General features: G+C 42.1%; 1 protein-coding gene across 1 annotated transcript in view; it reads right to left on the bottom strand.

Moving 5' to 3' along the window:
* Window positions 1-8343: 8343 nt before the first annotated feature.
* RPA1 (replication protein A1) overlaps window positions 8344-13056 on the bottom strand; it is a 123714-nt gene continuing 119001 nt past the window's right edge. The window contains exon 17 of the mRNA XM_069761361.1: window positions 8344-9499. Within this exon, the coding sequence (XP_069617462.1) occupies window positions 9389-9499 (111 nt within the window). The 3' untranslated portion in view covers window positions 8344-9388. The remainder of the gene's footprint in view (window positions 9500-13056) is intronic.

Below are 13056 nucleotides of genomic sequence, written 5' to 3'. Positions count from 1 at the left end.
CAAAAGTAAAAAAAAAAATGTTTTTGGTATCGCTGCATTCAGAATCGCCCAAATCTAGCAATAAAAAAGATTAACCTGATCGCTTAACTGTGTAGCGAGAAGTCAAAACGCCAGAATTACATTTTTTTGGTTGCCGTGACATTGCATTTAAATGCAATAATGGGCGATCAAAGGATATCTGCACCAAAATGGTATCATTAAAAACATTAGCTCGGCACGCAAAAAATAAGCCCTCACACAATCCGAGATCACAAAAAATGGAGGCGCTATGGCACAATTTTAAATGTTTTTTGTTTTTTTAAAACAAAGTTTGGAATTTATTTTCACCACTTCAATAAAAAAGAACCTAGACATGTTTGGTGTCTATGAACTCGAAATGACCTGAAGAATCATAAAGGCAGGTCAGTTTTAGCATTTAGTGAACCTAGTAAAAAAGCCAAACAAAAAAACAAGTGTGGGATTACACTTTTTTTTTTGCATTTTAACTGCACTTGGAATTTATTCCCCCGTTTTCCAGTACACAACATGGTAACACCAATGGTATCGTTCAAAAGTACAACTCGTCCCGCAAAAAACAAGCCCTTACAGCCATATTAACAGAAAAATAAAGTTATGGCTCTGGGAAGAAGGGGAGCGAAAAACGAAAATGCAAATACCTCCGGGGTAAGGGGTTAATTACTGATAGATTTCAGCTGGTGTCATGACTTTTTGCGCCTTTTTCTTCATGTGTTCATTACTTTTTCCCTGTCATTTCTCATTGTTACACATAGCTTACTTTATGGACATCTATGGTTTGATTTCTTTGCCTGTGTGGATTGGATGGGTTGTTACGGACAGCTGGTGAAAACTGCTCCAAAAAAATAAAGGGAATACTAAAGTTCCACATCCTACAGAACATTGAATTAAATATTCTAATTACAAATCTTTATTCAGTACATAGTGGAATGTGTTAAGAATAAAACATAAAAATGATCAATGTAAATTAATATCCCATGGGGGGTCTGAATTTGGAATAATACTCAAAATCAATGTGGAAAATCAAATTACAGGCTGATCCAACTTCAGTGGAAATGTTGCAAGACAGGAACTCATGCTTACTAGTCGGTGTAGCCTCCATGTCCCTTTATGACCTCCCTACAACACACGGGCATGCTCCTGAGGTGGCAGATGGTTTCCTGAGGGATCTCCTCACAGACCTGGATTAACCCCTTAACGACAGCCGATACGCCTTTTAACGGCGGCCGCTAAGGGTACTTAAACCACAGCGCTGTTAATTAATGGCGCTGTGGAAAAAGTAAATAGCGCCCCCCAGAGTCCGATTTTCTCCGGGGTCTCGGCTGCCGGGGGTAGCCGAGACCCAGAGAACATGATTCGGGTTGGTTTTTACCGACCCCGCTTTTGCAATCGCCGGTAATTAACTGTTTACCGGCGATCGCAAAAAAAACGCGATTTCTTTTTAATTCCTCTGTCCTCCGATGTGATCGCACATCAGAGGACAGAGAAATGGGGTCCCAGGTAGCCCCCCAATACTTACCTGTCTCCCCTGGTGCTCCCGATGGGCGCCATCTTTTTCCGGCAAAAAAAATGGCGGGCGCATGCGCAGTGCGCCCGCCGGCATCGGGAGAATCTTTGGGGTCTCGGCTGCCGGGGGTAGCTGAGACCCCAAAGAAAATGATCGGGGTCGGTTTTACCGACCCCTGTTTTGCGATCGCTGGTAATTAACGGTTTACCGGCAACCGCAAAAAAAAAAAAAAAGTAATGTGTAATTCTCTGTCCTCTGATGTAATCGCACATCAGAGGACAGAGAAATAGGGGGATTCGCAGTGCGCCCACCATCTGTCGCCATCTGCTGGCCGGCAGGAGAGCAGTTGGGGCTAAAATTAGGGTTAGGGCTAAGGTTAGGGCTAAATATAGGGTTAGGGTTGGGGCTAAATTTAGGGTTAGGCTTCTTTCACACTTACGTCGGCCCGACATACCGACGCACGTTGTGAAAATTGTGCACAACGTGGGCAGCGGATGTAGTTTTTCAACACATCCGCTGCCCAATCTATGTCCTGGGGAGGAGGGGGCGGAGTTACGGCTACGCATGCGCGGTCAGAAATGGCAGACGCGACGTACAAAAACGTTACATTGAACTTTTTTTGTGCCGACGGTCCACCAAAGCACAACTGATCCAGTGCACGATGGACACGACGTGTGGCCATCCGTCACGATGCATCGGCAATACAAGTCTATGGGCAAAAAACGCATCCTGCGGACACATTTGCAGGATCCGTTTTTTGTCCAAAACGACGGATTGCGACGGATGCCAAACGACGCAAGTGTGAAAGTAGCCTTAGGGCTAGGGTTAGAGTTGGGATTAGAGTTTGGATTAGGGTTGGTATTAGGGTTAGGGTTGGCATTAGGGTTACGCTTGGGATTAGGGTTAGGTTTGGGATTAGGGTTAAGGTTGTGATTAGGGGTGTATTGGGATTAGGGTTAGGTTTGAGGTTAGGGTTGAGATTAGGATTAGGGGTGTGTTGGGTTTAGGGTTCTGGTTAGGGTTGACATTAGGGTTGCTTTGGGGTAAGGGTTGTGATTATCATTAGGGTTAGTGATTAGGATTATGGATCGGGTTGGGATTAGGGGTGTGTTGGGGTTAGGGTTGGAGCTAGAATTGGGGGGTTTCCACTGTTTAGGTACAGCAGGGGGTCTCCAAACACGACAGTCAATTTTGCGCTCAAAAAGTCAAATGGTGCTCCCTCCCTTCTGAGCTCTGCCTTGCGCCCAAACAGTGGGTTACCCCCACATATGGGGCATCAGCATACTCGGGATAAATTGGACAACAACTTTTGGGGTCCAATTTCTCCTGTTACCCTTGTGAAAATAAAATCTTGGGTACTACAAAATCTTTTTTGTGGAAAAAAAATATTTTTTATTTTCATGACTCTGCATTATAAACTTCTGTGAAGCACTTGGGCATTAAAAGTTCTCACCACACATCTAGATAAGTTCCTTGGGGGGGTCTAGTTTCCAAAACGGGGTCACTTGTGGAGGGTTACTACTGTTTAGGTACATCAGGGGCTCTGCAAACGCAAAATAACGCCCACAGACCATTCTATCTAAGTCTGCATTCCAAAACGGCGCTCCTTCCCTTCCGAGCTCTGCCGTGCGCCCAAGCAGTGGTTTATCCCCACATATGGGGCATCAGCGTACTCGGGATAAATTGGACAACAACTTTAGTGATCCAATTTCTCCTGTTACCCTTGTGAAAATAAAAACTTGGGGGCTACAATATCTCTTTTGTGGAAAAAAAATATTTTTTATTTTCACGACTCTGCATTCTAAACTTCTGTGAAGCACTTGGGCATTCAAAGTTATCAACACACATCTAGATAAGTTCCTTGGGGGGTCTAGTTTCCAAAATGGGGTCACTTGTGGAGGGTTTCTACTGTTTAGGTACATCAGGGGCTCTGCAAATGCAACATAACGCCAGCAGACCATTCTATCATAGTCTGCATTCCAAAACGGCGCTCCTTCCTTCTGAGCTCTGCCGTGCGCCCAAACAGTGGTTTACCCCCACATATGGGGTACCAGCATACTCAGGACAAATTGGACAACTTTTGGGGTCCGATTTCTCGTTACCCTTGTGAAAATAAAAACTTGGGGGAAAAAGATCATTTTTGTAGAAAAAATGCGATTTTTTATTTTCACGGCTCTACATTATAAACTTCTGTGAAGCACCTGGGGGGTTTAAAGTGCTCACCACACATCTAAATAAGTTCCTTAAGGGGTCTAGCTTCCAAAATGAGGTCACTTGTGGGGGGTTTCCACTGTTTAGGCACATCAGGGGCTCTCCAAACGCGACATGGCGTCCAATCTCAATTCCAGACAATTCTACATTGAAAAAGTAAAACGGCACTCCTTCTCTTCCAAGCTCTGCGGTGCGCCCCAACAGTGGTTTACCCCCACATATTGGGTATCGACGTACTCAGGAGAAATTGCACTACTTTTGTGGTCTAATTTCTCCTGTTACCCATGTGAAAATAAGAATTTGTGGGCGAAAAGATCATTTTTGTGTAAACAAATGCGATTTTTTATTTTCACGGCTCTACGTTATAAACTTGTGAAGCTCTTGGGGGTTCAAAGTGCTCACCACACATCTAGATAAGTTCCTTAAGGGGTCTAGTTTCCAAAATGGTGTCACTTGTGGGGGGTTTCCACTGTTTAGGCATATCAGGGGCTTTCTAAACGTGACATGGCGTCCGATCTCAATTCCAGCCAATTCTGCATTGAAAAAGTCAAACGGCGCTCCTTCACTTCCAAGTTCTGCGGTGCGCGCAAAAAGGGGTTTACCCCACATATGGGGTATTGGCGTATTCAGGAGAAATTGCATAACAAAATTTATGGTTACATTTCTGTTTTTACACTTGTGAAAATAAAAAAAAAATGGTTTTGAATTAAAGTTTGCAAAAAAAGTTAAATGTTCATTTTTTCCTTCCACAATGTTTCAGTTCCTGTGAAGCACGTAAAGGGTTAATAAACTTCTTGAATGTGGTTTTGAGAACCTTGAGGGGTGTAGTTTTTAGAATGGTGTCACACTTCGTTATTTTCTATCATATAGACCCCTCAAAATGACTTCAAATGTGATGTGGTCCCTAAAAAAAAATATGGTGTTGTAAAAATGAGAAATTGCTGGTCAACTTTTAACCCTTATAACTCCCTAACAAAAAAAAATTTTGTTTCCAAAATTGTGCTGATGTAAAGTAGACATGTGGGAAATGTTATTTATTAACTATTTTTCGTGACATATCTCTCTGATTTAAGGGCATAAAAATACAAAGTTTGAAAATTGCAAAATTTTAATTTTTTTTGCCATATTTCCGTTTTTTTTCATAAATAATCACACGTAATATCGAAGAAATGTTACCACTAACATGAAGTACAATATGTCATGAAAAAATAATCTCAGAATCAGCGGGATCCATTGAAGCGTTCCAGAGTTATAACCTCATAAAGTGACAGTGGTCAGAATTGTAAAAATTGGCTCGGTCATTAAGTACCAAATTGGCTCCGTCACTAAGGGGTTAAAGCATCAGTCAACTCATGGACTGTGTGGTACAACATGGCAGTGGTGGATGGAACGAGACATGATGTTGTAGATGTGCTTGATTGGATTCAGGTCTAGAGAACAGGCAGGCCAGTCCATAGCATCAATACCTTCATCTTGCAGGAACTGCTGAAGTACTTCAGTCACACGAAGCCATCAGAAGGAACCCAGGGCGCACTGCACCTGCATATGGTCTCATCCCGGCACCTAATGGCAGTCCGGGTACAATTGGCTAGCACATGGAGGGCTGTGCTGCCCTCCAGAGAAATGCCTTCCCACACCATTACTGACCCACTGAGAAACCAGTCAAGCAGGAGGATTTTGCAGGCAACAGAACGTTCTCCACTGCTTCTCCAAACTAGGTCACATGTGCTCAGTATGAACACGCTCTCATCCGTGAAGAGTACAGAGCGCCAAAGTCTAATCTGTCAATCTTGGTGTCCTCTGGGAAATGACAAACACACTGCGCGCTGTAAGCGCAACACACACTTGTGGTTGTGGATGTCAGGCCCTCATACAATCCTCATGGAGTCTGACAGTTTGAGCAGACACAGATATTAATGGCCTGCTGGAGGTCCCTTTTCAGGGTTCTGGCATTGTGCTCCTGTCTTCCTTGCGGAAAGGAGGAAGTAGTGGTCCTGCTGCTGGGTTGTTGCCCTCCTAGACTCCTGGTATCTGCTCTATGCTCTTGACACTGTGCTTCCCTTCTTGCCACAGTTCGCATTGATGTGCCACCCTGGATGAGCTGCACTACCTGAACAACTTCTGTGGGTTGTAGACACTGCCTCATGCTACAGTACAGTACATCTAGGGGTGAGAGCAATAACAAAATGCAAAAGTGAACCAAACACTAGCTTGGTTAAAACTGGATAAAAACTGAGATGATCCGGGGTGACCCTCTGCAGAACCTCTCCTTTATAGTGGTTGTCTTGCTAATTGCCTCTCATTTCTACCTGTTGTCTGTTCCAGTTGCACAACAATAGAAGTTGATTCACAATCGGTGTTGCTTCGTAATGGGACAGGTTGATTTCACAGAAGTGTGATTGACTTGGAGTTAATCAACTCAGAGTAAGCGTTCACTTTATTTTTTTGGGCAGTGTATATTTATTTACAAAATTGGTGACGTGTTCAATACTTATTCCACCCACTGTATATAAAGCAGTCTGTTATGTGATGTATAGTGCCTCCTATATCATGTATATACTGCAGTGCTCCCACTGCTTGAGTTCTATAAATTTAATGTTAGCAGTGATGAACTTCCCACTGTGAAGAGAGCTGCAGTGTAACATACATCTATGTGCGGAACAATTTACTGTGCGAGTTCTTTAAAAAAAACGTTTCAGTCGACAGCTCTAAATCAACACAAACCTGGAAAAGTAGTTGCGAGTAGCAACATAATCATTACCACCTAATATCACACGTCTCACCAAAGGGAAGCAGCTCCAGCCATCACATTAGGGGTGAGTTAATTAAATGTCTGAACAGAAAGATACATTTCAATGTTATATTCTTATACAGCCCCAGAACAAGGTTATAGATACCCAAATGGCACTTAGCAGAAAAAAGGTTCCTCACCCCTGGGGTAGAGGGACACTTCAGAACCACCACATTGCTTTCAAATAGACAGTGTAAGCACACAACAAACTTATATGGAGTCTGTCAGTACTGACCGTTAAATGTTTGGCCACGCAAAAGTGACACTGAGCGCCTGTAATTGGTTTTAAGTCATCTTCTCACCTACTTATTTTGTCTCTACCTCCACCTCTATAAAGTCAGAGCAGACCATGAAAGATTGAAGAGGAGGGATGTGGGGTGGAGTTAGGTTTTTTTTTTTTTTTAACAGTCATTTTGTTCGGTCCGAAGTTGGACTGCAATGCACAGACTGGCTGCAGCACTCCCAAAAAGAGCGTGACAGCTTTATATATTTCTCTGAGGCGGTTACGCTTGGGTTGGAAGATCTGAAGCCAGTCCACATATTAGCACTACCTGCTCGAGACCAATTTGCAAGATTAGCCATAATAGAATTATGATTGAAATCACAGTAAAAAAAAATTAATGTCCTTCACTGTGGACTTTTGGTAGTGAACGGAGCATTGGAAATCTGCAACATGACACCCCGCACAATATGCAAAAGATAAAAATGCATCAAACATTATTTTAGGCTGTGTGCACACGTTGCGGTTTTTTTGCGTTTTTCCCGATAAAAACGCTATAAAACCGCAAAAAAAAAAAAAAACGCATATAATAAGCATCCCATCATTTAGAATGAATTCCGCATCTTTTGTGCACATGATGCGTTTTTTTCCGCGAAAAAAACGCATCGCGGTAAAAACCGCAGCATGTTAATTTTGCAGTTTTTTTTGCGGATTTCCCACTACAAAATGTATTGGGAAGTGTCCGGAAAAAACCGCGGCAAAAACATGCGGTTTTCTTGCAGAAAATGTATGGTTTTTCTCAGGAATTTTCTGCGAGAAATCCTGAACGTGTACACATAGCCTTAAGGTCATGTGCACACATTCAGGTTTTTTCGCGCTAAAAACGCTATAAAAACTCATTAAAAACGCATACATTATGCATTCTATCATTTAGAATGCATTCTGCATGTTTTGTGCACATGGATGCATTGCGGTAAAAATAATGAGCATGTTCATTATTTTTGCGGATTTTCTGCGTTTTTCCCGCAATTCTATGCATTTGGGAAAAAACGCGAAAAAAACGCATGCGGATTTCTGGCAGAAATGTCCGGTTTTTGTCAGGAAAATTTCTGCAAGAAATCCGGACGTGTGCACATACCCTAAGGTCTCTAGCTAGAAGATATAGGAAGTCTATAGTAGTCTATATATTAGAGTACACTGTATGTGATTTAGAGAACTCATAAATGAATGCCAAGTTCCCTTGAATTAGGACTGGAAGGCCGAGTAGGTTTGCAGTAGCTGGAGACATGTCGTGAATATAATGAAGCCCTCACACAGGCTGCTAACAGCTATTGGAGCATCCCACAAGCAGAATTACAGTTTTCTAGGCAAATTTTAAATCCTGCTTGGTTTCAGAGGGCTGTGCACATGTCAATAAAAGCATAAAAAGGTGCTGCCTCAGCTTTTTAAAACAGTGAAGGCTGAGAATCCTATCTTACAGCAGCAAATGGTAATAAGCCTGGGAAATGTCAGATTTGCCTTCTTCACTCTGCTAGCACCATTTAAGAGAAAAATTGATTGCTTCCGTGATGAAATTGGTTTATAAAAAGCAAACAGACATGCAAACACTAAACTTTTTATTTGAATCTCAAAATAAAAAAGGAACGTCTTTCTTCCAATTTAAGTGAGCTGATTAATTCTACTACAAAAAAAAAGGAGAAAAAAAAATAAAATAAAAACAGGGCAGCTCAAAACTGTGAAATGCTGTGAATGTACAGACCGCAAACTTCTGCAATTACACACTGTCAAAAAAAGGAGAAGAGTAAGAAAGCACAATATTAATTTAAATGAAAAATAAAGCAAAGCTTTGTAGTTGGCCAGATTTCCCCAGGGGCCAGATAGTCAATGCTTATCAGAGCTTCTCAGAAGAGACAATTTTGATTAATATCAGGACCATCTGACTCAGTCTATTAAACCCCGAAGGAAAGTCTTCAGATAGAAAAGATAGGTCTTTGATTAATAATTCCTCCATTTTGTCATTCCAAGCATTTGCAAACTGCATGGCACATCTCTCCACAGCAATTGGAGGCACACTGCGAAGGCAATAAGCCCCCGGTCTTTGCAAGAGGAATAGGAGCCCCCTGATCAGCTCCGAGCTTATGGAACCTTTAAGTGTGTTAAATGGGGATGTGGGTGGGCATCCGATTGCTCAGCAGCAGCCAATTACTTCTATGGATGATAATTAAGTCCTGGTTAAATGTAATTAAGCTTTCTTGTAAATTAGCATAAGAGGAGAAGGATCAGGAAGGCAAGTATGAGAGTTATAATCAGAAAAACATATTTACAAAAGTTGTAGGTTGATGTACAAGATGTCACATACTAAGTGCTCCTCCAACTCATCTGCAGTAGGAACATGTTCAGAAATACGGTATGTGTTCTGCAACCTCAGGACAGACTAAGACCTGCTGCACAGGGTGGGAGAGCTAACAACTGTGGCTGCGAGTCTACAAGAAATATTTTATGATCAGAAAGCTTGGTTTATTATCAATTACAGAAAAGTAATGGGCTACAGAGATGACGTGAAGCTGCTTGAAGGCTCAGTCCAGTCGCCATTATCGTACTGATGTTTTTCACTGGTCTTTTTAGGAGGACTACATTTATAAACTCAGGCTCCTTGCGAGGCCAGTTTCCGGATATTCATGATAAGACGTCTAGAGTATTCTTTGTGATCAACTGGTTTCACATCCATGGATGTAGCCTTGATACGGGATTCATCCTTAAAAAGAAATATAAAAAAATGTAAGATAAACGAGCAACTATGAAAAAAAAATCCATGTAAAAGAAAACAACAACAAAAAAAACCTTTTACAGACTGAAGGGCATACAAAGCAACAGGAATTTCCAAGTAAATCCCTGGGCAACTGGCAGTCATTTCCATTAAGCCTCAGAAGTCCTTTTATTTCTGCACCAAAATATTTCCATAGTCCAGTGATAAAAACACAAGATTGAAAGGGATTTTTGATGCTTTTGACACCATATATTCATCTGCAGCAAAATACACTTTACATCCAAGTTAATTAAATTGCAAGTGACAAACCGATTTTGGTGCAGATTCACAGCAGTCAAATCCTTGGCGCAAAATTACTCTGGCAATTCAGCATTAGTGATGAGCAAACGTGCTCGGATAACGTGTTATCAGAGCATGCTCGTGTGTTAATAAAGTATCTTCAGCATGCTTGAATACTATGTCTAGTCCCTGCGGCTGCATGTCTCACGGATGTTCGATAGCCGCCACACATGCAGGGATTACCTAACAAACAATCCCTGCATGTGATGCGGCTGTCGAACATAGTATTCGAGAACGCTAAAGATACTCTATTAGTACGTTCGCTCATCACTATTCAGCATACTCACTCCATTTTAGGCACTCTGAACCTGGGGCAAAGCCCCAAACCTATACAGACGCATAAATAATATACATACACACACACACAGGGAACTAAAGCTAAATCAATTAAAAAAAATGATATGAAAAATTGGGTGGAAGACCTAGCTGATCTCTCTGGTGTGGAGCGGAATGTATAAGACCACCTCGTCCGTAATAAGCGCCCAGGTCTCTAATTTAAAGTCCTAATATGCAATTAGCCTTTTCAAAAGGAAGAGAACTTTATCTCTGGCGCCACCTACTGGACGTAGCAATCCTAAAAGGTATATAAACCCCCAAACCTACCCTCACCTAGTCAAATCAGATCTCCTGCTTTGCACTGAACAGGGTAACAGTCCAAAACACTTGTCTGCAAGCTGTTTTTGGTTGACTTTTAGTATTGCTATATCTAATAGGTGTCGCCAGAGAAAGTTGTCTTCCTTCTGAAGAAGATATGTGCATATTTAAAATCCCAGAGGAGCACTGCATGGCCTATAGTCTCCTTACACTGGCTTGGCACTCTTCGCAAGGAGAAAAGTTCCCACTTAAACCCTTGGTCAAAAGTCCTGTAATTTTTCAGCATGTTCAATTTCTCAGAATATTTTCCTCATGGTTTTCCATTTAAGACTAATATATTACAAAAGACCATCTACAAGATTCTATATATGAACAGGAAGTGTCAAAAAAAAAAATATGGTGTTGGAATTGGAAGAGATGCACAGAGAGGGGGAACAGGAAAGAAAGGAGATGACAGTGACCTGCCGTGTGGACTAGTCATCCTCTTGGCAAGGTCTGTGTCCGGCTAATAAAAAGTACATTTTATTCTGAAGCTGCGTTTTGGACCAAAACTATGGTGTCGGATAACAGTGCCTATAGTTGGGGCAACATCAATCTCCTGTAAGATTCCCCTTAATGATGCTGAACTGCAATACAAGACAGTCCATGAGCAGGTGACGAGCAATCTCTGGTAGGAAGCAGACAGATTTTACTATTCTTTTACATCACCTTAAAAAAACCCTTACATTTGAATGGGTTCAACTGTAAGTGGTTGAATGAAAGCCATTAGTCCACTATATCACAGCAATAACCAAGAGATATGGAAAATTTCTGGAGCGCAGTGCTTCCCCTATAATTTCATTCCCCAAGGCAGATGCAAATTCTGCAATGTAATTGCTGATACCCAAGCGAGCTAGTAAGTGCACATAGCCCGATACCAATGTCCATGTGGGGGAATGTGTTGCCGGTACATGGAGCAATGGGGAACTTGTTGCGGGACATGTAGCAATGTCCTCCTGGCGCACCACGAATCTCCATGCTTGGAAAAGAATAGTTGTGCTGCCAAAGACAAAAACCCGAAATTAAAGTTCCCATTACGATAGGCAGCAGGGGGTGCCGCTCGGACATCATCCCGGAGATCACCGTCAATCTAAATTTAAGTCTTTAACCAACTGAAACGTGAATAGGTGAACTGTATGTTACTTGACCCTCAGGCTCCCAGCTTGCTATTTTAATGTCATTCATACAGACGATATTTAATATTCAGCTCGACAATGAGCTCAGAAAAGCAAATGAATCCGCAGCTACAAAAAATTACACATCACACAAAAACAAGTAAAAGCCCCGATTCTTTACATTTAATGTGCAGGTTGAGAGGCACTTTGTTTTCCAAAGACTTAACAAGTGAGCAGTGGGAGCGACATAACTAGCAGGCACGTTATAAAATAAGGCCTTTTGTGCCAGCACCTAGGAGTCGTTCCAGCACAGTGTGACGAGGTATAATTGATGTGTATCTCGGCCCCCTTTATTATATTACAGTGCTTTGTGAGTCACATGCCTCGTTATGTAATGCAATCCAATGAAGAACACAAATTACTGCACAGGAACCTAAAATAATAGGCCAAGGGTTAATTGAAAGCAATGCTCATGGTTTCGTAACTCCATAGAACTTATATTTCAACAGTAAAATGTGACATTGGATGAGAGACCATCTTTTCATACATAATCAACCTCCAAGAATTCATTGTGCCTCTTAGGAAAATAAAATTGATAAAGGCCTAGTTGTTGTATACTCTTGTACTGTCACAGCCAGGGGCACTATTACACGTAAACCATGATACACACGTCTGCATTTTAATACACAAACCACGCTTATGACAGAGCAGCCAATTCATTTTTTCTGATTTTCCCCACAGAAGTCCTATTCAGTCAAGGATCTGTAGTATTACATTACACCTGTCCGCTCTGGCTCATAAAGGGGTGTATGCATGTTCCCCCACAACATTCCCAGACACTATGATGCCTAGAAGCATTTAAAAGGCATACGGAGAAGGGTTGTCCCGACAGGTTTCTTTTAAAGGGGTTGTGTATCGTTAGGACACTTTGCAGTCAGTCGCGGCTTGCAGGCTCGTCAGAATACACTTGCTGATTGAGGGAAAAAATGGTTTATTAAATGACCGTGTTCGGCCAGCGATGTGAACCAGAAGTCCCATGTATTCATGACATTAGGGCTCTCCTACAACCCTGGGACAGTTTTCCCATTACTGTGGGGGTAAGGAGGCCACAAAACAAGTACATGTTTATAAATACTGCTGCAAAACATGCTGTTCTTAATGCAAAGCAGCTGGCATGCCTCTTGACCCCGTCACGACAACATCACTGACATTTAAATGGCTGGCACGTGCTTACCTGAACCCACTGCCCGCGCCTTCCCCACCATTGTGATGTTAAATCGTACATGTTGGGACTGCCATCTCTTATATCATACCATAGGAGAAACTGAACCTAAACGGGTTGTCCAGGATTTCGAACGCCGACCGTTAGTAATATACTCTGTCAGCATTCTGCATGGTGTCCTAGATACACAGTCATGTGAGCCGCTGTCTCCTGATTCTGGAGGAGCTGCTCACTCA

Source organism: Ranitomeya imitator, chromosome 3, assembly GCF_032444005.1.
Source record: "Ranitomeya imitator isolate aRanImi1 chromosome 3, aRanImi1.pri, whole genome shotgun sequence".
In the NCBI taxonomy this organism is placed as follows: Eukaryota; Metazoa; Chordata; class Amphibia; order Anura; family Dendrobatidae; genus Ranitomeya; species Ranitomeya imitator.
This window is presented reverse-complemented; position numbering and strand designations above follow the sequence as displayed.